Source organism: Gracilinanus agilis, chromosome 1 (genome assembly GCF_016433145.1).
Source record: "Gracilinanus agilis isolate LMUSP501 chromosome 1, AgileGrace, whole genome shotgun sequence".
NCBI classification, from domain to species: domain Eukaryota; kingdom Metazoa; phylum Chordata; class Mammalia; order Didelphimorphia; family Didelphidae; genus Gracilinanus; species Gracilinanus agilis.
The window spans coordinates 670458451-670481237 of NC_058130.1; the positions used below are offsets into that span (position 1 = coordinate 670458451).

The 22787-nt window shown below is 39.2% G+C and overlaps 1 protein-coding gene across 2 annotated transcripts in view; it reads right to left on the bottom strand.

Moving 5' to 3' along the window:
* Positions 1-3628: 3628 nt before the first annotated feature.
* DERL1 (derlin 1) overlaps positions 3629-22787 on the bottom strand; it is a 38313-nt gene continuing 19154 nt past the window's right edge. Inside the window, exons 3-8 of one of the 2 annotated variants that reach the window (XM_044668957.1) lie at positions 22657-22721; positions 21418-21444; positions 20167-20262; positions 19007-19059; positions 12687-12737; positions 3629-4952 (exon numbers count right to left, since the gene is read on the bottom strand). In XM_044668957.1, coding sequence (XP_044524892.1) covers positions 4811-4952; positions 12687-12737; positions 19007-19059; positions 20167-20262; positions 21418-21444; positions 22657-22721 — 434 coding nt within the window. In that variant the 3' untranslated portion in view covers positions 3629-4810. Of the gene's footprint in view, positions 4953-12686; positions 12798-19006; positions 19060-20166; positions 20263-21417; positions 21445-22656; positions 22722-22787 lie in introns of both variants that reach the window. The other variant, XM_044668952.1, reaches the window with a different exon arrangement.

Genomic DNA, 22787 nt, shown 5'->3' on the forward strand with positions numbered 1-22787 from the left:
CAAAAGACCCAGAAGATGCCCTGACATGTTCAGTAGAACTGATATCGATGCTGTAATACATGGAAGAACACACACACAGGAGCATGTGAATAAAAGATAGGAGGGGAAAAAAAGCATAATCTACACACCGATGAGATTAAAAACAAAATGGTAGGGCATGAGTGTTGGCCTAGATGATTTCTGAGGTCCTTTCTAGCTCTCATGTCCTGATAGAGGTGAACAGCCTCTTTTGCAAGGGTGGCCAAAGGCCCAAGATGCCAAATGATTTGGCTATTATCCTGTTTGGCCGTGGGTTTTTCCTGGCAGCATCACAGAACTTTTTAATTCCTGCTAAACTTTTGGGTAAAACTTGCAAAGTGCCTACTTGCTAAACAGCTATTTTCCATTGCTATTTATTCTGACTGCCCCAAAATAGCAGCTGACATTTTTGCTCCTCTGATCAAAATATAGCATGGTCTTACCTGCAGAGAAGAGCATTATAAAGCAAAGTATTTAGAGTAGTCTAGATAACCAGGCAATTAACATGTCAGGGATTCTAAATATTTTGATTCCTTTGGATATTAACTCTACTGTTAAATAAGAGCAAAGGAGAAAAGACAGTAAGTTAATGCTGAACACTTAAAAGGGGGGAAAATAATAGAAGCTAAGGTGAATCATTCAATTCACATCATCGTACACTAAAATTTTGAAGGAACCTTAGAGGTTTAGCTGATCCAACCTCTTCATTTGATCAGTGGGATAAAACCGAGGCCAAAACAAACTAAATGACTTGTCTGAGGTCACTCAGGTAGCAGGTGGCAAGGCCAGGATTTGAACTCGGTTCCTCTGGCTCCAAATCCAGTGTTCTTTCTTGACATGGAAATATCTCTACAGAATCTCCTACTGCCCAACTGATTTTAAATCTCACTTAATGGGGTTTTAACACCATTACTGTGTTGCTTCAACTTATCTTCTCAGGAGTGGATTATGGAGAGTCCCAGATACTTCAAAATATGTTAATATTGATAGGGAACATTAAAACTGCCAAAGCACTTTCCTCACAAGCCCTTGAAGGTGGAAGCATTCTTGTGAGGCCCAGAAACATTGCATATAGGGAAAAATTTAATTATCAAAGATGAGGGCAGCTAGTGAGCACAATGGATAGTGCTTGGCCTGGAGTCAGGAAGTCATTTTACTGAGTTCAAATCTGGCTTCAGATACAATAGCTAGGTGACCCTGGGCAAAACACTTAACCTTGTTTGCCTCAGTTTCCTCACCTATAAAATGAGCTGGAGAAGGAAATGGCAAAACACTCCAGTATATTTGTCAGGAAAACCTCAAATGGGATCATGAAGACTGAACAATAAAACCAAAGATGAGGATTGAAGCCAAGTCTTTGGGCTAAAAGTCAAATGTTCTTCTTATACTATGCTCAATTGGCAAGCCCAATAAGTCTTCCTCCTGAAAAAAATCCTTTCCCTTCAGTAACTCAACATAACTAACACCCTAAACAAAAACCAAGTTTCCAAGAATCTCTCACAGTTGCAGAGAAAGAAACTAACTCTGAGGAAGATAGGAACTTATTTCATTCTAAAAAGGCACATTCCATACAATAATCTCAAGTTAACTCCATGTTATGGCCTTTCACTGAAACCAAGAGTCTGGTTGCCATTAGGTTAATGAAAAATTCTGAAACAGAAAGAATTAGAATTCCATCTCTGCTTGCCTTTTTACCACTCCACTTTCCACTGATGCCATTAGTGAACACAAGTATGTAGGGTTTAGACAATATGCCCTCCTCTACAATGGGGTCTTTAAGGAGGAAACTTAAAAATCGGTTTCTTATATCTTTGCTTATGTTTCTGAAATGTATGCATTTAAGTCTAACATGCCACTAATGCCCCCAATCTCTGCCTATCAAGAAGCTATTTGTCTTGCAGGACCTAGTTCTAATATCCACCCTCCTCCATGACACTTCCCGATTCCCTGGGGCTCTTCCAAAGCACAATGCAGCCACTGGTATGCCATATAACTGTGGCCTTGTTTTACATTTGTGTGCCTTTCTAAATAAATCCTCTACATGGTTAGAAGGACCTCATTGGAAGGAAGCAATGTCTTAGACACAGCCTCACACGCATTAGAACTCAACAATCATTGAATAGGTACAACATTTAAGAAATGAACATGTTTCCAGATACACACTGAAAGGTTTCATTTTTCCACGATGTCTGGTGGATTCTGTTGGCTTGTTTTGCCACTGCAAACAGAAACAGTTAGAAGGGAGGGTGTTGTACTGCTATTAGTCCACAAACTAAATGTGCCCAAGAACCACTACTGTGTCAAGTATGTAAATCGATGAGAGTCAATGATACCTCATGATAAAGAAAGCCACTATATTCCAAATACAAGTCTTAGCTGTCCTCAAAAACCACGACAGGCATAGCAGGACAGCTGCTTTAGTCAGTCAGCCAACATTTGTTAAGCTTATAGACGTTTACTATTGCTTTAGACAGTGCCACTTAGCTGATCTGGATATACTATTGAGCATGGACTGTGAAAGGCAGTCATTCATCGGCAAAAGCAAGGCTGTTGCCTCCTTGCCAGCACAATGCTTGGAGTTGGTCTCCAGCTGTGGGAATGAGTTAGCCCCTTTACTAGACCCCTTTGCCGTGGCTGAGGCGAGGAGTAGTCTGCAGCAATGAGGAACTCAAGGTGTGATGGTAACAGGCCCAAAGTGCTCAAACCCATGACCTCAAATCTCATGAGCACCATCCTGGAAAATGGCACTGTGAGACAGACAACACAAAAGGTTGAAAGAAACTTACAACATACAGACAACCTCCAAGTTAGAAAATTTATCATCTTTATGCCAACAAAAAATTTGATTACAGAAAGAGATGCTTCTTATACAAAAGGCCAAGGGTTCCAGTGCCATCATGGGCTTCAGAACTTTTAGCTGAGACCCCTCTAGCCTCAGTCATGACAAGGGGACCCAGCAAGATCAATCAAGTGTATCTTCTTAGAAGTGTTTCAGAGAGTGAATGTTATGATGGCAATGCAGATCACTTGCCAAGTTTTAGAAACCACTGTTCTCCCATGCAGCTGATCCAAGTGTGGGCCAAAAGCAGCCTAGGAAACAATCCCTGTAAACAGCTAGCCATTATCAAAGACTACCCCAGGGATGCCCAAGACCAGTGATATGGGATGGATAAAACATAATAGGAATAATGGCTTCTAAAATTTTATAGGTAAATTTTATTTATAGCCAACAGCAGAACATGTATGACATGTGAGTTTCAGATGCTTTCTAATTTTTTTTTAGATATAAATTTAGAGGAAGGAGGCAGATATTAAGATAGCAGATGTAAATTTAGCATTGAAAATAAGGGACTATTTTTCCAATAATATAAACCCAGAATAACAACACACATACCTATCACTGAATTCTCTCAATATATGCCTGGGCAGGGCAAAACAAAACACACCAATAGGGCCAATCTTTGAAGAGATCACAGATCAGAAAAGTTTCAATGCTAACTCAGTCTGACTCAAATTGGTGGACCTAACCAAGTACATTGTGGCAAAGTCGGCTCACTTGAAACTAAAAACATATGCTAAAAAAAGAAACATTTAGCTGTGTGAAACACTGTAGGCTTCAAAAGCTTTATTGGGTGACAAACTTTGCTTTGATGGGGGAAAAAATAACCCACTTAGGAAAAAGAAGACTTCCATATGGTTTTGATTCACAGAAGTTATACACTCACATCTCAAGAATGACAAAGACAGAAACAATTCTAAATACACCTGATAACCCAAAACACGTTTTTGCAATCCATGTGGACCTTCTTGGGTTCACCTTTAAAACATCTAACTTTTAATATATAATGAAGTTTGGGATCAATTCACATGTTTTTTTTCTTTTAAAAAGGGGGGAATCTGGCAAGCAACACTCTCCCATTCATATTCCACAATGGACACAAGGTTGCTAATCCTAATACAAATCCGTGTGTCTCGATGACTCAATAAAATGTCAAATGAAACATAAAAACCTCTGGAGAAGTGTGGCAAACGGTCACAGATGAGGTCCGGCTACAACTCTGCAGGAGCCCCCACAGAGGGGTCAGTGCCCGGCCTCTTCTGACACCCAGCATGCTAAGGGTCAGGCCAAAGCTAGCTTCTGTCCTTATCTCATCTTCTGCTCTCCACTATTCTCTCCTGTCTTCTTTCTCAAGTTCTGATGCTCTCTCCTCCTTTTTGCCACCAAAAGCAAGGAAAATTGTCCTTCTACAATAGTTCCTGGTACCCAAGCAGATCCCAAGGAGTCAGCATCATAAGGTAAGAGAGCTCACCATAAAGGCAGCATCATTGAATAAACAACCTTCTCCAATTTCGAAGGGTGATGGCATTTTTGGTGGGCTGGGAGAGAGGAATGGGGGATGGAGGTGTTTTCCTTATTCTTCTGACAAAGTTTTGGTTACAATGCCACAGAAACAAAAATCTACAGAGCTATTTGAACTTGGACCAGAGTACTGCTGTTCAGAAAAGGGAGAGGAGGAAGAGAAGACACAAAAACAGCAGTTGGTTTTGAAAGATGCAGAGTTGATGTTCCTTTCTTCAGAGTAGTAAAGAGTGGAGCGTGATCGGTAATTTGGAGGGAAATTTAACATTTCTCTTCGAGACTTTTAACAATTTGTCTTGTACCGGAAAAATGACATTCTGCACAGGCCAGATCCACCAGCATTAGATAAAACTCAGGTCTTAAGCACAACCTACACCAGGAAGAATCTTTAACTGCAACAGTATCACTGTTTGCTGAACACCATCCAGGTTTTCACTGGTCTCCTAGTCGGAAGCCCTGGCCCCAGTTGTGTCGACCACCACCACCCAGTTGATGTTCTGCAGCTCGTCTCATGCTAGCAGGCGGAACGCCAAATCCTGATACACCTCCTCTCCTACTGGGAAGCCAGCGGTACCTGGAGCAGGGAAAGAAGGGGGACAAAAAGGGGGAGAAGAGAGAAGAGAAAGATGAATTTCCACAAATCTGAAGCATGACATTTACACTTCTAACAGATAAATTCTTACAGGGTAAGCATTCCTCAGTTTCAGAATATAAAAATAACTCATTCTTAGGCACCATTTTCCTCACCAATATTTCCACAGCAACCTCTTTTCCCAATTAGGTACTAGGAAGTACATTATTGAAGGAGTTAGGGAGTTGTTGTTTTTTTAATATGTAAACTTCAATTCTACTTCCACAAGTTGTTTTTTTTTTTTTCCAGAATAAAAGAATCCCTTTTTGTCTCCCTTCATAGTGTAGTCTTTAGTCCTCCCAGAACTTCCAACTACCCACTGAGTAGAGTTCCAATGCATCTGCCTGACAGCCTTCCATAAGTGGACAGACTTCTTTTCAGCCAGAGCCCAATAGTACTGAAGAAGTGCACATAGCACAGTACTCTGCATATACTTTTAGGCACTATCCAAATGTTTACTGTGAATACAAAATAAAATAGAAACCAAGAGAGTGTACATGATGAGGTTTAAATCATCCCTGAGCATCAATTTCAGAACAAGTCGGCTACCACTCAGCTGAGAGTCATTTCATACCTTTTTCCAGTCTAGGATAGTGAGAAAACAGCTGTATAGGGATGCTTAGATATGCGCTATTATGTCCAAAACATATTTTCAAGGTTTGAAGGGGGAAAACAAAGCAGAAAGCTGAGGGAGCTTCAAGCTATGGGGACATGACTTAATAAAGAAGCTATTAAATTTGGAAAGTCATATCCTGAGTGGGAACTAGAGCTCAGCACACAGCTCCTAGGAGCCCTCTCCTTTGCACCTGGGTCAAATCCTCCTCATCCTTTGAGGCCTACCTCTAAAGCCTGCCCCTCAACAACAAAGCTTTCACCAATTAATTACTCCAGCCCACATGGGTATTCCCTTCTCTCTGAACTCCTGTTCCAGGTAATGTTGTCTGGCACCATACAATCTGGCTCTTTTATTACATCTTAACCATATGTGCTTCCCCTGGAAGTTCATATGTATTTTGTCACTCTGGCCAAAAAAAATAAAAAAAATTAAAATATCAGATTCCTTAAAGACCTTTACTCCTACTTTTCTTTATCCCGATTCCTGATTTGACCACAGCACAATAGGTAAAAGGTACCAAAATAGAACACACATCCAGACTGGTTGACAATTGTGCCCTTCTTGTAGAGACAGTTTAAGAGAAATGGGAAAACTATATGACTAAATGGTGGAGTCAGGTTGCATAACCAGTCCCAAAGAGCAGTTGTTAAATGGATGATGTCAACTTGCTCTGAAGTCTTCAGCAGAGTGCCCAAGGGACTTACCCCTGGACCCTGTGCTGTTCAACATTTTTATCACTCAGATGGCATCCTTCTCAATCCTGCAGGTAACACAAAAGAGGAAAGGACATCTAACATCACAAAAGACAGTCAAAATCAAACCACAAACCAAAACTGTTGGGCCCAATCTAAAATGAAAAAAGTCAGCAATAATAATGCACTACACTTGGGCTCAGAAAAACAACCTCACAAGTAAAAATTGGAGTAATGTAGCTAGGCAGCAGTTTCTCTGAAGAATACGTCAGGGTTTTAGGAATCTGCAAATTCAAAGTAAGTCAACAGACAAAAAAGCTAATGTGATCTCAAGAAGCACTGAGAAAAAGGCATAGCATCCACAACAGAAGAGATGATGGGATGATGGGGGGCAGCTGGGTAGCTCAGTGGACTGAGAGCCAGGCCTAGAGATGGGAGGTCCTAGGTTCAAATCTGACCTCAAACATTTCCCAGCTGTGTGACCCTGGGCAAGTCACTTGACCCCCATTGCCCACCTTTACCACTCTTATGCCTTGGAGCCAATACATAGTATTAACTCCAAGACGGAAGGTAAGGGTTTAAAAAAAAAAAAAGAGGTGATAGAACAATTACAACTAGCTATCTTATGTATTGGTCACACTACGTCTAGAATACCAAAGTGAGTTCTGGGTACCACATTTAAGAAATACATTAATAATCAAGGGAATACTGGGAATGTTCAGCCTGGACAAGAAAAGGCTTAGAGCAGAGAGAGGAAATAACTTTCTTCATTTGGAAAGAGCTCTCATGTGAAAGAAGAAACAGAATGAATGAGAAGCAATGCATAAGACAGAAAAAACTTCCTAACAATTTAAACTGTCCCAAAGTGGCTTAAGAAGTATATATGGCTGCTCCTTCATTTGAGTTTTTTAAGTGAAAGACAGGTGACTACTGATCAGAAATGTCATAAAGAGGTACAGGATGGACTAGGTAGGCATTGAAACCTTCTAATTCTCTGATTCAAGTGAAAACCATTCTCTATCTTATGAATGAAACTTAAGATTTTATTTCCCCCGACATGAATATCATCTCTCATTGCATTGTTTAGTTTTTTGAAAAGTACCATGAATCACTCTTCATCAGAGAGAAAAAGTAACCAAAGGAGAATATCTAACATTATCCCCTCTGGGATGCTACCATTTTAAAATGGAATGCCAAAAACACTGCCACATTTTAGCATTCATACACTGACATTCTCCCCTTTAAACAAATAAATGTTGAATATTAAATTAAAATATATTTTCAATGCCTGTTATTCAATACCATGATGACTGGTTCTAACATAACAATATTCACACCAAAAAAAAACACCACACTAAAGGCAATTTTGCTCTGCTACTGTAAGACAATACTCAAGCTGTTTCCACTGCTCAAACATATTACAAGGAAATTAAATGCAAGTAATTAGTATAAAAAGGCACCCAATTATACATAATCAACAAAAATTTATGGTAATTTTGAAGCAGTTATTGCTTTTGCAAGGAACATATTTTAAGTTGTATTTTGTAATCTGATCCTCACACAATTTAGCAGAAAGGTTTCCACCAGTCTATAGTGGTTCATGTGACATAGAACTGTCTAATCCAGTAATGGGCAAACTATTCCCTGCGGGCCCGATCCAGGCCATAGTTTGCCCATTACTGCCTTAAGCAATTCCCTAATCAGTACATCTGGAAGTGGGGGTGGAGTGATTAGGGAATTGCTTAAGGCAGTGATGGGCAAACTATGGCCTGGATCTGGCCCGCAGGGAATAGTTTGCCCATCACTGGCTAATCTAAAGCACAAATCTAATGTGTTTTCTTCCATTCAGTGTCCCATGATCTATGGGAGCTGGTGGGAGGAAGAAGCTACCCGCTTTTTCCAAAAGGGGCAAACCAAACTGTAGCTGATTGTGTTAATACAATTATCTTGCACAATCTGAGAGATGTGAATCAGAAATTGTAAATCTTTAGTCGGCTGGTACATCCTATGATCATCTAAAAAAACAGGTTTATCATTTGTGTCCATAGACAAAGATGTCCATCTTGTCCAATGCAAGAGAGTCAAAAGATGAGATGAGAAAATAGCTTAAAAGTAAAAACACAATTTAGATACAAACTGTTAGGATTTCGAAGCATTCTCATGTTTCAAACACTACATCAAGCATGATTGCCAGCCAGGCTCAGGCATCCAGATGGTTCTGTAACTGACCTAATCTTTTTTTTTAAAAACCTTTACCTTCTTAGAATTGATACTAAATATCAATTCCAAGGCAAAAGAGTGGTAACAGCTAGGCAACAGGGATTAAGTGACTTGTCATTAGATGATAGCAAGGAAGTGTCTGAGGCCACATTTGAACCCAGGACCTCCCATCTCCAGGCCTGGTTCTCTATCTATTGAGTCACCAAGCTGCCCCAGACCCCCTCTTTAATGGGCTTTTGCTTCTTCCATTAGATGGTTGTAGGAAATCACTGGTTTAGACCTTCTGAACCACTGAGCCCAACCCCCTCATTTTACAAACCAGAGGATTTAAGCACAAAGGTCTAAGGGACTTGCCCAACAGAACAGCAGGGTCAAGATCTGAACTAAAGTTCTCAGACTCCTTCCCCATTCTAATGCCTGAATTTCTGAGGATATTTTCTTTCTGTCTCCTTTCTATTCTATATAGGAATTCATAAAATCATAGCCTGAGGACTGGAACAGAACTTAAGAGTCTCATTCTATCCAAGTCCTTCATTTTACAAATGAAGAAACTGAGGTTCAGAAGTAAAAGAACTTTTCCAAGGTTATACAGATATTAAGTATTAGAGTCATGATTTATAAAAGTCCTCCAATTCCAAATCTAGCTCTGTTCCTGCGCTGAGCAGGAATTAGGGCTTCCCCAAATCCAGGGGAAAAGGCTATAAAGAGAGGTCACAACTATATATTTCTAGGGCTTAACAAAGTGCCCAGTACATAAACTCTTAATAAACACTTGTGGATCAACTGATGGTCAAGATTTTAAGAAGATGGGCATGATGATGCCCATTCACACATTTCTATGCCTCAGGGGCCTCAACATCCCACCAGCCTGGACAGTCCTTCCAGATACTTCCTGATAATGACTGTCCAGGAACCTGAAGGCCAGGGAGGAAAGCTCCTGAGATATTCTGGACTGAGAGAAATAAGGGAGAAGTGATGTCACAAAATGCAATGGTGCTCAGTTCTGGCCTTTCTTCTCATTCTGAGACTAACTCCTGGAAGAGCACCCTGCCTCACACACACACTCATCTGCTGCAGTCCAACCCACACTATAATCTGTTTCCCCTGCTTGCCCCCTCCCCTCCCACCTTCTCTCTTCAGACCACCAAAGCCAAGGGCACAAATGAAAAGTCCTCTTCCTCTTCTCTGCATCACTGACAGTGCTAACATTTAAAAAGGTAAGTTTTCAAATCTAGCCTCAGACACTTCCTGGCTGTTTGGCCCCAGAAAAGTCACTCGGCCCCCACTGCCCAGCCCTGGTCTTCTGTCTTAGACTGATACTAAAACAGAAGGGTTGTTGGTTGTTTTTAAAGTCGTACTGATTAATTTTTTAATTTTGGATATTTTATCCAAAAATTGTTGCCATTTCCTTCCCATCCCCCCCCCCCAAAAAGAATGGTCCATTGTAATAAAGGCACACAGTTAAGTTAAACAAAGCAAAGCCTGGCCATGCCCAACAATGCCCATGACTGTTCCACACCTCAACTCGGGCACTGAGAGTTCAGCTACACTTAGACATAGCTGCAGAGAATCCCTCTATTCACCTCCAACAAAAGGTCCTCCAGCCATGAGGGGCACTTGCTGCCATTTGCTATCCTCCTAGTCAATCTCCTGATGCTTTCTCCTCTCCTAGCCTCAAAGACTCGTATCCTACTCTAACTCCTCTCATTCTCCTGATTCATCATCTTTCTACCCTGGAGGGTCAGGACTTTCACCACCGTAATCTCCTTTGTTCATAAGTACTGTCAGTTTGGGATACTGAGATGTAGCTACACACCAAAGCCCGCATCTCAAGTTGCCAAAAATATTTTTTCTTGAGCACCTCCCACAGAATTCACTATCATACTCTCCTAATCCTGTTTTTCCCTTCAGCTCTTACTACCTCTGTCTGGGACACCAATATCCATCTGTACTCCACATTCCTAACTTTATAGAGTTCTTTCTGAGTCTTCCCTTCCCCCTTAATATCCAGGCAGTTACTAAGCCTCACTAATTCTCCCTGCACAATATATCTTGCATTTATCTCCTCCTGTCCTTACCACCAAAACTCTAATACAGCAAGGGAGGGAAATAGGGTGCTCATAATCACATACCTAGATTGTACCAAATGCCTCCTTAAAGATGTTTCTATTACTATTCACTGTGCTGTCTAACCTATCATTCCAATGCCATAATAATCTTTCTTATAACAACTCCTTACTGCCTACCAAATAAAATTCAAATTTCTTTGCCTAGCATTTAAGGACTTCCTTCTCCTCCTCCCTCCTGCACCTCAAACTAGTGCCACTCTATCTTTCTAATCTCAGCCCCCATTACTCTTCTCTATTAACTCTAGGGTCCAGTTTAGCCACATCCTGAGAGCTCTGGTACTCTTACAACTCTGTGCCTTTGCTCAGACTGGTTCCTTATGTCTAAAAGACCTGTCTCCTTTATTTGTTGACTAGAATCTTAACCATCCTTTAAAGGCCAACTCAGATGCTGCCTTCTCCATGAAGCCTTCCCCCTCAGACCTCACACCATTCCTTCTATGTAAAAATGTGTGATAGTATTGAACTTGTCTTATCTCCCTACTAGACCTTGACTCTCACTTAAACACTTAACCAGCTGTGTGGCAATGGGCTAATCATTTAACATCTCAGTTAACACTCAATGCCCTAAAGGAGAATAGTTATATAGTTGCACTACTCACCTTAAAGAAAATACTTTGTAGATCTAAAAAGGCTATATAGATGTGAGCTGATTTTGTTACTAGTATTCATTATTGCTAAACATGAGAGAAGTAAGGCACATAAATTATGTTTACCTGCAGATCTCAAGTTAGTAAGTTATTTTGGCATGGGTTAAAAGTATTAAATAATGCCTTCTACATACTCTGTCACTTCTCTTTAATCTGACCATGGAGATTGGACCTTTTTCCTCCCCTCCAAGCCAGAGAGGCTATCACTAATGAGAGTATCCTTTCAGGTCTCTGGTCTTTTCCTGGGTTCCCTCTGGGTAGTCCTGCCTCCCCCATGGCCTGACCCTCAGAAGTACCTAACAGTATTCTCATTCAAGGATTCACAACAGAGGTTGTCCCTTATAAACAGGTTGAGTATTAAAAGTTCATTTGTTAGTTGGCATTAGGAAATAAAATACATATTTCAACAGAAATGAAGTTAGGAAAACAGTGGTTAATTTCAATTCCGTCAGGTTCTATGTGCCTCCTAAGTGCTAGGCACTATGCTAGATTCTTAACCTACCTAAATCACAATAAACCTGAAGAACAGTAAGGTAATGTCTCAATCACACACTTAAACTGTTTCTAATGTGATTTCTATAGTAAAAGTCAGGTATGATGATATCATGGGGGGAAGAAGAAAGGTAATAGGGATGTGCTTCTGGATATAAGTAACTTGCTTACGCTCTACACCTGTTCTAGGCTAATGTGATTCATCTTGCTGGGCCAAACACTTACTCAAGTGTTCAGAATTGGAGGGAAAAGGCCGAGCTAGAATCTGGTAGCATGTATCAATAGCAACCCATCCTCCCTTTCAAATAGTAAATGTTACTCCAACTGGCAGGTATTCAATAAACTGAGAGTAGACTCAATGTTGGAACAAGAATCAAGAGGCCATCTCCGTGATCTATTACCCTTCGACCTTGGGCAAACTGCTCAAACTCTCAGCTTTAGTTTCTTTATTTGTAAACTGAGGGGTTAGAACCAGATGGCTGCTCTCCAGTTGTAGAAGTCTGAGATTCTGTGTTGTGTTGCTGTATGTAAATAAGTAATAAAATACAGATAATTCTCTGGCTAGGGGAACAGCCTCAAAATTCAATCACTTTGTTAGGCAGGGAATATTTTTCTCCAACTTCTGTAGAAATAGTCTTTGTGAGGCAATAATCTAGCCATTTATAGACTTATGTGATGACCAGAACAATGGCTTTCTGTCTTAAATCATGCTTGACTTCCCACTAACCTTGTGGTCCTTCTCAAGTCATTTACTATCTGTGGCTCAGGTTTCTCTTCCCAATGTGAAGCTAATTCCTATCCCATTTATCTCACAGAGAGGCTAGCAGAATTGGTGAGAGATAGGTAGTGACATTTAAAATGGAAAAAAGAAAACTACTCACAGAAACTGAGGTGTAGATAGAAAAGTTCTTCCTCCCAAATCCATTGGGTATTTGAACATTAAGAAATAGTATAGATGTCCAACAAGATTTCCTATCAGCTCATTGATAACCCTGCAAAATAAAAATCAAAATTATTTTCCAGGAATTTTGAAAACAATGAAACGGTTCAACAAGACAATTTAACAATTTTGTAATGCTTTATGGTATATAACACTTTACATATGGTACTCATTCAATTCTCACAATCACCCTGTGAGATTAAGTATTATTATTTCCATCCTGCAGAAAAAGAAATTGAGACTGTAAGAGGTTGAGACCTGCGTGCAGGATCACTGAGCTAGTTAAGTGTCTGAGGCAGGATCTCAATGCAGGTCTTTCTGACTCTAAGGCCAGCATTCTCCTGACTATGCTCTTAAGGGGTATTGGCAATAATGTCTTGCCCTGTGGCTCATGAAGTGATCAATACCCCAGGACCACAAAAACAGTTCCATGAGCCTATATTCTTATAAGAAATTTCAGTGACAGACAGGAAAAATTTAGTCCTGCAGAAGTTAGCTATTTGAAACTCTTCCAAGGTCATTCAGTCTCAATTTTCCCTTCCATTCTGTGCTAAATACATTACTGGCCAAATAGGAAATAGTCCCCAACTCCAAGAAGCTTACACTCTATTGAGGGAAACAGTTTGTACAAAGATGAGGAAGTCCAAAATACATAAAAAGTAAATAAAAGGTGGGGATCCTATCCTAACCTATCCTAACAACTGGGTGTAGTGGGATGGAGAGAATGGCTTTGTGTAGGAGGTAGAACCTGAGCAAAGGCTCCAAAAGCTCCTAAGCAGCAGAGAATTCCAGGCATGGGACATCCTGGAATACTGTATAAAGGGAACATCAACATAGTCCATTTAGCTAGACCGACCATGGCAGAGCTGGGGGAAAGAAAAGTAAGAAAGAAAAAAGTAACATGAAATCAGTCTAAAAATACAGACTAGAATCAGATGTAAAGGTCTGTAAATACCAAACAAAAGAATCTTTAGTTTATCCTGAAAGTACGAGGAAGCCACTGAAATTTGTGGAGCAAGGAAGTGACATGTTCACATTTGAGCTTTAGACCTATCAATTTGACTATTATGTGCAGAATGAATTGGAGCAGAAAAAGACTGGAAGCAGGAAGGCCAATCCAGAGACTATTTCAATTGTCTAGATAAGGAAGTTACAAGAGTCTGAATATGGGTAATGGGTAGCTAGAATGGAGTTGGATGAGAGAGAGGTTGTGGAGATGGAGCTAACAAATTGGAAATGAAGAATGTCTTTTTTGGTTTATTTGCTTTTTTTTTTTTGGTTTGCAAGGGTTATTTAAGTTGTTCATTATTTCTTTTCTTTTTTAAAATATACTTTTATTTCACTATTTCCCAATTACATGTAAAAAAATGTTTTAACAATCATTTTTTTAAATTTTGCGTTCCAAATTCTCTCCTTCCCTCATGCCCTCCCCCATCATTAAGAAAACATGCAATCTGAAATCATGAAAAACAGAAAATGGGGAATGTGAAGAAGGAAAAACTCAAGATGATTCCTAGGTTGAAAACCCAGGAGACATGAAGGATGATAGTACATTCAACAGGAACAGGGAAGTAAGGAAAAGGGATGGGCTTAGGGGGAAAGATGAGATCTATTTTGTACACGCTGTACTTGAGACATCCTTTGAACTACTACCTAGATGGAAAATGTGTAGAAAACAAATGGGAATTCAGGAGAAATAAGTTTGGAGAACCATCTGCACAAAGTTAATAAATAATTCTATGGGAATTAATGAGATCTCTAATAAAGAGAATGTAGAATGAGAGGTACTGGATTCAAATTTGACCTGACACTTCCTAGCTGTGTGATCCTAGGCAAGTCACTTAACTCCCACTGCCTAGACCTTAACACTCTTCTGCATTGAAACCAATACACAATATTGATTCTAAGGCAGAAGGTAAGAGTTTTCAAATGAGAAAGAAAGAGAGAGAGAGAGAAAGAATGTAGAGAAAGAAGAAGGCCCACCCAGAACAGTGCCCATGTAGATCCACTAATAAAGGAAAAACACGTATAATGATGATGATATGATCCAGTAAAGAAAAGACTAAGAACTGATCAGACAAGTAGGAGGGGAGCAAGAAGGAAGGAAGAGTGTTATGAAAACTCAGGGAAGAGGGGATGGTATCACAGTGTTAGAGACTGAAGAGCTCAAGAGTAAGAACTGAGAAAAGAATAATGGACTTAATAACTAAGATCCTCTGTGGAGCCTGGAAGAGATCATATGGCTACATAAAGTGAAAGAGATATGAAGGACCCAAAAAGAGAGGTTAGCCTTACAAGAAGAAAGCATATCTCTCCCAAGACCAGAGAAAAAGATGGAAATAATAGGAACTGATGTTGAGATTTGAAATATAGAAATTAGGAAAAAGAGAATTCACAATAGACGGTTTGCTTCTAACTACCCTCATGATCAACAATCCTCACAACCCTGACAAAAAGGCAAAGGTAGTAGGAAAAACAGGACAGGTTAGTGGGAAGTACTACTTGCAGCTTATTCCCTAAGTCATTAATTTAAGAGATGTATAAGGCAACAAAGGAAAGTTTGATCTGGTACTAGTTAAGAAATAGAATACTGGATCAATGGAATAGATTAGACACATTATAAGCAAGGTAAATGACCTTAACAATCTAGAGTTTTATAACCCAAAGATCCCAGCTTTTAGGATAAGAACTCACTAAAATGCTAGGAAAAATGGAAACTATGGAAGAAACTAGATAGATCTCATATCCTATACCAGGATAAGATCAAAATAGATTTAGAAATAAAGGGAAATACCATAAGTAAATTACGGGAACATAAAGTAGTTTACCTGTCAAATCTATGGAGAAAGGAAGAATTTATGACCAAACAAAAAGATAGAGAACATTATAAGATGTAAAATGAATAATTTTGACTATATTAAATTTAAAAGGTTTAGTACAAATAAAACCAATGTAACCAAGATTAGAAAGGAAACAATAAACTGGGGAGAAATTTGTAAACAAATTTCTCTGAAAAATGTCTCATTTCTCAAATATAAAGAAAATATATAGAAAACTAAGTCAAACTTATAAGAATACAAGTCATTCCCCAATTGACAAATGGTCAAAGGATTTGAAAAGGCTGTTATCAGATAAAAAAATAAGATCTATTGATAGGTATTGATAATCATATGAAAATATGTTCTAAATCACGATTGATTAGAGAAAGGGAAATTAAAATATATCAGAGATACCACCTCACACCTATTGGATAGGCCAATATGACAATAAAGGAAAATGATAAATGTGGGAGGAGGGGATGTGGAAAAACTGGAACACTAATGCCTTGTTAGCAGAATTGTAAACTGATCCAACCATTGTGTAGAGCAATTTGAATCTATGCCATGAGTTATAAAACTCTGCATATCCTCTGATCCAATGATACCACTACTAGGTCTGTATCCCAGAGATTTAAAAAAAAAAAAAAAAAGGGTGGGTGGGAGAGGACCTATTTGCAAAAAAAAAAAAAAAAAAAAAAAAAAAAATTTATAGTATCTCTTTTTGTGGTGGCAAAGACTTGGAAATTAAAGAGATGTCCATCAATTGAGGAATGACTGAACAAACTGTGGTATATGATGGTGATAGAATACTACTGTGCTACAAAAAAATGAACATTTCAGAAAAAGCTGGAAAGACCTACATGAATTGATGCATAGTGAAATAAGCAGAACCTGAACACTATACACAATAACAGCAATATTGTGGAATAATCAACTGTGAAAGACTTAGCTACTCTCAGCAATACAATGACCCAGGACAATTCTGAGGATAGAATGCTATCCATCTCCAGAGAAATAACTACTGGGAGTAGGAACGGAGAAGAAAGCATACTAATTTTCACATTAGTTTATCTGTGTTTTTATCTTGAGGTTTTGGTTTTATATGAGTATTCTCTCACAACAATGACCAATATGGAAATATGTCTTACATGATATATGTATAACCCAGAACAAATTGTTTACCATCTTCAAAAGGAAAGAGAGAGGGGGCAGCTGGGTAGCTCAGTGGAGTGAGAGTCAGGCCTAGAGACAGGAGGTCATAGGTTCAAAACCCGGCCTCAGCCACTTCCCAGCTGTGTGACCCTGGGCAAGTCACTTGACCCCCATTGCCCACCCTTACCACTCTTCCACCTATGAGAAAATACACCGAAGTACAAGGGTTAAAAAAAAAAAAAAAAAAAAGGAAAGAGAGAGGGGAATGAAAGAGACAATTTGGATTTATAACTTCAGAAAACTTATGTAGAAAATTGTCATTACATGTAACTGGGTAAATAAAATATCTTAAAAAAAAAAAAAAAAAAAAAAAAAAAAGGAAGTTTGACCTGCACTGGATATCCCTATACTAAATATTTTCCCTTTTAATTTTTCCATAACCCTACATTTAGAAATTTCTATGTAATTTATATTACAAAGATCACCATCTCTTTGCTCTCCCTCTATATCCAACCCAAAGTCTCTTTTCCAAAGATTACCATACTTATTGTCAGCAGTCAGTAAATAGCCACAACTATCCCTGGACAACATTTATCAAAAGAGGTTCTTCTCTCCTGTTTTATCAATTTGTATTGGAAGAACAATTTCCTTTCCCAGGTTCAGAAACAGAAATTCTCTGTGTAGGTACTGTTTTCATGATTAACTTTCTTAGTTCATACAGACTTAGACATGTATAAGATGATGGGACAGATACCATACCTATTGGTTATTGGAGTCATTCAAAACCAGATTATACAGGCCTAGAGACAGGAGGTCCTGGGTTCAAATTTGTCCTCAGACACTTCCTAGCTATGTGACCATAGGCAAAGCACTTAACCCCCATTGCCTAGCCCTTACCACTCTTGGAACCAACACACAGTACTAATTCTAAGACAGAAAGTAAGCGTTATGAAAAAACAAAAAAACAGATTACACTTCTTAGAAATAAAGAATTCATAGAATGTAAAGTTTCTTGAGGGCAGGAATTATTTCCTTTTTGTCATTTCATCACCAGTGCCTGGCATGTGGTAAGAGCTTAATAAATGCATACTAAAAGCTGGACATTACTCCATCTTAGATTATTTCCACCTACATACATTCTTTATTAAATTTTAACTAAAAAGCATTTTTATACCTATTAGATCAAATATTTTCCTAAGTTTGACTCCCATTACACACTTAAATAATGTTTGGTAGAAATCCAGATATTGCATATGAAAACAACAAAAGCATATTCAAATGAGAGGACTTTGAAATTTGACCTCATAAGCAAACTTTAACAGACCATTTATGTACTTAAAAAATTATTTACACTTCAGAAATCAAATCCCACCTAGGAAAAAACTTACATTTCTATGACTGGTGAAATAATACCCCACATAAGAGTTTCCCAAGCATTTTTAAATTATTGAGAATAAACTAATAATTTTTTTTTAAACCCTTACCTTCTGTCTTGGAGCCAATACTGTGTATTGGCTCCAAGGCAGAAAAAGAGTGGTAAGGGCTAGGCAATGGGGGTTAAGTGACTTGCCCAGGGTCACACAGCCGGGAAGTGTCTGAGGCCAGATTGGAACCTAGGACCTCCCATCTCTAGGCCTGGCTCTCAATCCACTGAGCTACCCAGCTGCCCCCTAAACTAATAATTTTAGTTAGATTATTTAAAGATTATATTACTGAGGGACAATCAATCCATCTGATTTTTTTATATATTCACAAAATCGTTTTGGAAAAAACAAGAAGACACATTGCATAAAGAAAAAACTAAAAGACACTTTCTACTACAACTAAAATGTGCTACTCAATAGTGTATTATCAAAATAGTAACCATTTTATAGCGTAAATCCTTAGTACTCTCAGATTCAGTAAGTTGCAACAATAAGGAAGAAAAGACTGCAACATTAGTGCAAGACAGTTACTTGCTCATGGGAATAGCAGAACTTTCCAAGCAAGTACTCTCTATTTTTTAAATTTTACTTTTTCTTAAACTCTTACCTTCTATCTTGGAATTAATACTATGTATTAATTCTAAGTCAGAAGAGCAGTAAGGGCTAGGAAATTGAGATTAAATGATTTGCTCTGGGTCATAATTATGAAATGTCTAAGGCCAGATTTGAACTCTGGACCTCCTGTATGTTTCCAGTCCTGGCTCTCAATCTACTGAGCCATCTAGCTGCCCCTAAGTGTTCTCTAATAAAGGGGGAAAAAAATTATTAAGTTCCCAAAGAAACAAAGAAAATAAAATAATACTTACGATCCTCCAATGATGTAGTTGAATCCCAGAATGACCCAAGGTAAGTAACAGGCCTAAGAAGAAATATACGCAGATAGATGAGCAGGCTAGCACCTCATTGGTCACTACAGGCAGGAATGGAACTCTATAAAGCCTTTTTGAGCACAAAAACCACTTCTAAACTTTTTACATCATAGAAATTAAGGGTATATATGGGCAAAATCATATGTGTGTGATCTTGGCCCAGGCCACTTACATGTGCATGACTTTTAAACCTCCTGGTTGTGGTTTGCTGTTCTTTTAACTGAGGAGAAAGAGTGAAAGAAAGCCCCCAAAGCACCTTTCCTTGCTCATTACACAAGTACCCTGGGAGGCAGTGTCCAGGGACAGGCATTACTGAGGCTTGTACACCAAAATGGCGAAGTGACTCATCCTATCCCAGAATATCTGAGGCCAGAAGAGCTGGAGCCAGAACCGCATTTTCTGACACTGGCCTCTTCACTATCTCTGTCTTGGAAGATCCCCTTCATCTCTTGGCTCATAAGTGGTGTTTACAAGTATGCTTTGTACTTGTATCAATGGAGATGTTGTTCACTCTGGCTTAAAACAAGCCATTTCTACCATGAACTAACTATATGAACCGGGGCAAGTCACCTATAACCCCAGTTCTCAGTTTCTTCAATTGTAGAAAACAAGGGGGCTTCAACAGTTCTATCCCAGAGCTGAAGAGAAACAAAAGTATATCCATTCCAATCATTCATTTCATGGTTAGGCCTGAAACCCACACAACTATAATCAGATGAAAGGAAAACAGGAACTGGGAAAAGCTCAAAAACAGGATTTTAAATAATGAAGCATTTCCTCCTACTTGATTTCTACAAGAGAAACCTCTCCTGCATTCAGACAAATTGACCTTTTTGTGAGGTAAAGCACCCACTACCTTTTGCTCCAACAGGTGTTACCCATATTAAAATAGCATAGGAGTTCAGACAAGGTTAGTAGTCTCTTTTAAGTAGACTAAATAAATAAAAACTCAGCCCCTAGATCTGTCTGTAGTATATTGCTCTGCAGTGACCTCTTCTGGAGGAGCCAGAAACTAGATCTCAGAGCTGAAGAGAGGAAAGCTGAACCCTCTATCCAGAGGGGTGAAGGAAGAAGAATTCCCTCTTCAGGGAATGTACCTTAAATCGTGTTCCAAACCAAAATGATACAATCATGTCTCTGTTTAGCTGGGCCCAGACATAGAGGACTGACATGATCAAAGGAATCATCAGCAACTGCAAAAGAAATCAGACATGTGAGGCCAAGGGAACAAACAGGGACTTCACAAAGAAATCCGGCTAGGTCTTGACTCTCTCTTATGCCTATCTGGCTAGAACTTAACCTGATGAGACATCCAAGCATCTCAAAGGTGGTACTATTTTTGATGGATGTAAAAGGAAAATGAGGGAACACACATACTACTGTGCTGGAATGCAAGGGTTTCAGAAAAGGACCATGATCCAAATCTAGGGGTTTTAAGATTTAATCTCTGAAAGCCATAATCTACTTATTTTTAAAAGTTTATAAATAAGCACCCGTCTTCAGTCAGTCAGTAAATAAAGCATTTATTATACAGCTTCTCTATGCCAGGCACTATGCAAAGTGCTACAAATAACAAAGAAGGGGGGTGGGGGAAGTAGCCCCTGCTCACAAGGAGTTCCCAGTCTAATGAGAGAAACATGAAAAATATGCCAACAAGATATATACAGGATAAACTGGAGAAAATCAAAAGCCATGTGCCTGATCAAAGGGAAAAATGAAAGGATTAGTAACCAAAAGCAGTTTAAATACTACTATTACAGGGAAAGAAAACCTCAAATCTCAAAATGAATGACTCAATTCCACCAGGCAAGACAAGGTCAGATACAACACAACCTACCTACTTCCAAATGGATTAATTAATCCACATAAATCCATCCAATGGATACTTTATCAGACAAGAGCTATGGGGGAGTAGGAATGGAACAGAGGAAGGGGGGAGGGGAAGACCTGAAACTCACAGCTGGGAAAATCTAACAAAGACACAAGTGGCATGTTAAGATAGAGAAGAAAATGCATACTGATGATTTTGCTAGCAAGCAGGACAAATGCTTTCTCCAAAATTCTACTCCTTTTCTTTGTCTACTTGAAAGGCATTTAAGAAGCATTATGTCCATTATCTTAAGAGAGAGCTAAAGACGACATAAGGCAAGAGACAGGCAAGTAAGCCCCAAAAGCACTGGTTTTAAGTATCACCAATTTTCTCATGCTAAAGGCTTATTCGGAATCAAATATTATTTTAAAATCCCAAAGCACACACATGCAATGTACAAGCAATTCTTCTGATAGAAGTAGTTAATACGTTAAAAATCTTTGCAAACAAGTAAGTATTTTTTAATGGCGGTACTTACCTGCATGTCCATTACTAAACCAGTAATCTTAGTTTGTATAGTTAAAGAAAACTCAACAGGAAATAATGGGCATAATCAAATCTGATCTCGTTATTGGTTTCTGGTAGTTGGTGGTAGTGGTGGCGTTTTTCAATATAAGGGTTTTCCTTCACAGACTCTGAGTTGGAAGGGGTGTGTCGGGGGTTTATCTGGTCCAAGACATTCCTTTGAAGCATGAGAGTGAAATTAAGAAGTGAAAAACATTTTCCAAAGTTCAGTTTGCTTAAAATTGTCCAAGCACATACCGTTTGCTGCCACAGTCTGTGGTGACTCTTCACATTTTAAATAGACGCATCAAGAAACAAGCAACAGTAGAATGAAGTGCTTTTATGTACACAACTCAAATCTGCCTAGCCTCTGCCCTCTCTTCTAAGAGTTTCAGCATTTCTCTCTCAGGCAGAGAATGCAAGTGCTCATCCCTCTGGAATGGGGACTGCCAATGCTCCTTGGGGCTGTGCTCATTATTGGAACTTCAAAGTGTGGCTACAGTCAGAAAGCAACTTCCCAAAAAGAAGGAGAAAAAAGACCCAACAGGGCCCTATTTACTGGCTCTCTTCCAAGCTGAAAATGGAAGTTTAAAAACCCAAAGGCAATTTTTCTTGCTGCCAGCCTCACCAACTCTGCACAGGATCTGAACCACTGAGTTCCTTCCTTCTGCTGCTCTCACCGTCTGTCATAAGGACTCGGAAGCTGGAGGGCCCGGCCTGCTGACAATTCTGTTGATGCAAAGAGCAAAGCGGACTCCATGCTGTCCTTTTACGGAGATGGGTTCTTTATTGGAGGGGGGGGCTTAATTACCACTGAGTACCTGAAGCCGAGGGCAACAACGTAGTGACAAAAGGGTGCTGATTTCAGACTCTATTTCCAAGATAACCAGTTTCCAAAGCTCCCTTAAGGTATCGCATCTCTTCTTTCTGCAGTCAATGAGCTGTCACACATGAGAACACAAAGAACAGGAAGCAAGAACAGGAATGAAACCCACAAGAAAAATGCGAAAAAGTCTCACAAAGGAAAGGGTGAGAAAAAAGCATCACAAGCTCTTCTCAACCCTGGGGTAGCTTTTAAGAAGAGGCTGGATTAACTAGCAAGCAAAGAGACCAACACTGTGCAGGGTTTGATGAAATCCTGTTGGATTTTCAAAACACGAAAAGGAGGGGCTCATTCTAACAAGGAAAATAACGACGACGAGCAGAAGGATACAACGATGCAGATCCAGTTAAAAAGGAGCATGAACATATAGTCTGCCGGCCTTCCATCAAAAGCCCCTGAAAACAAAAAACAAACAAATTAAGATTTCCAGATCAAGAAGTTATCCTGTGGCAAAAATAACA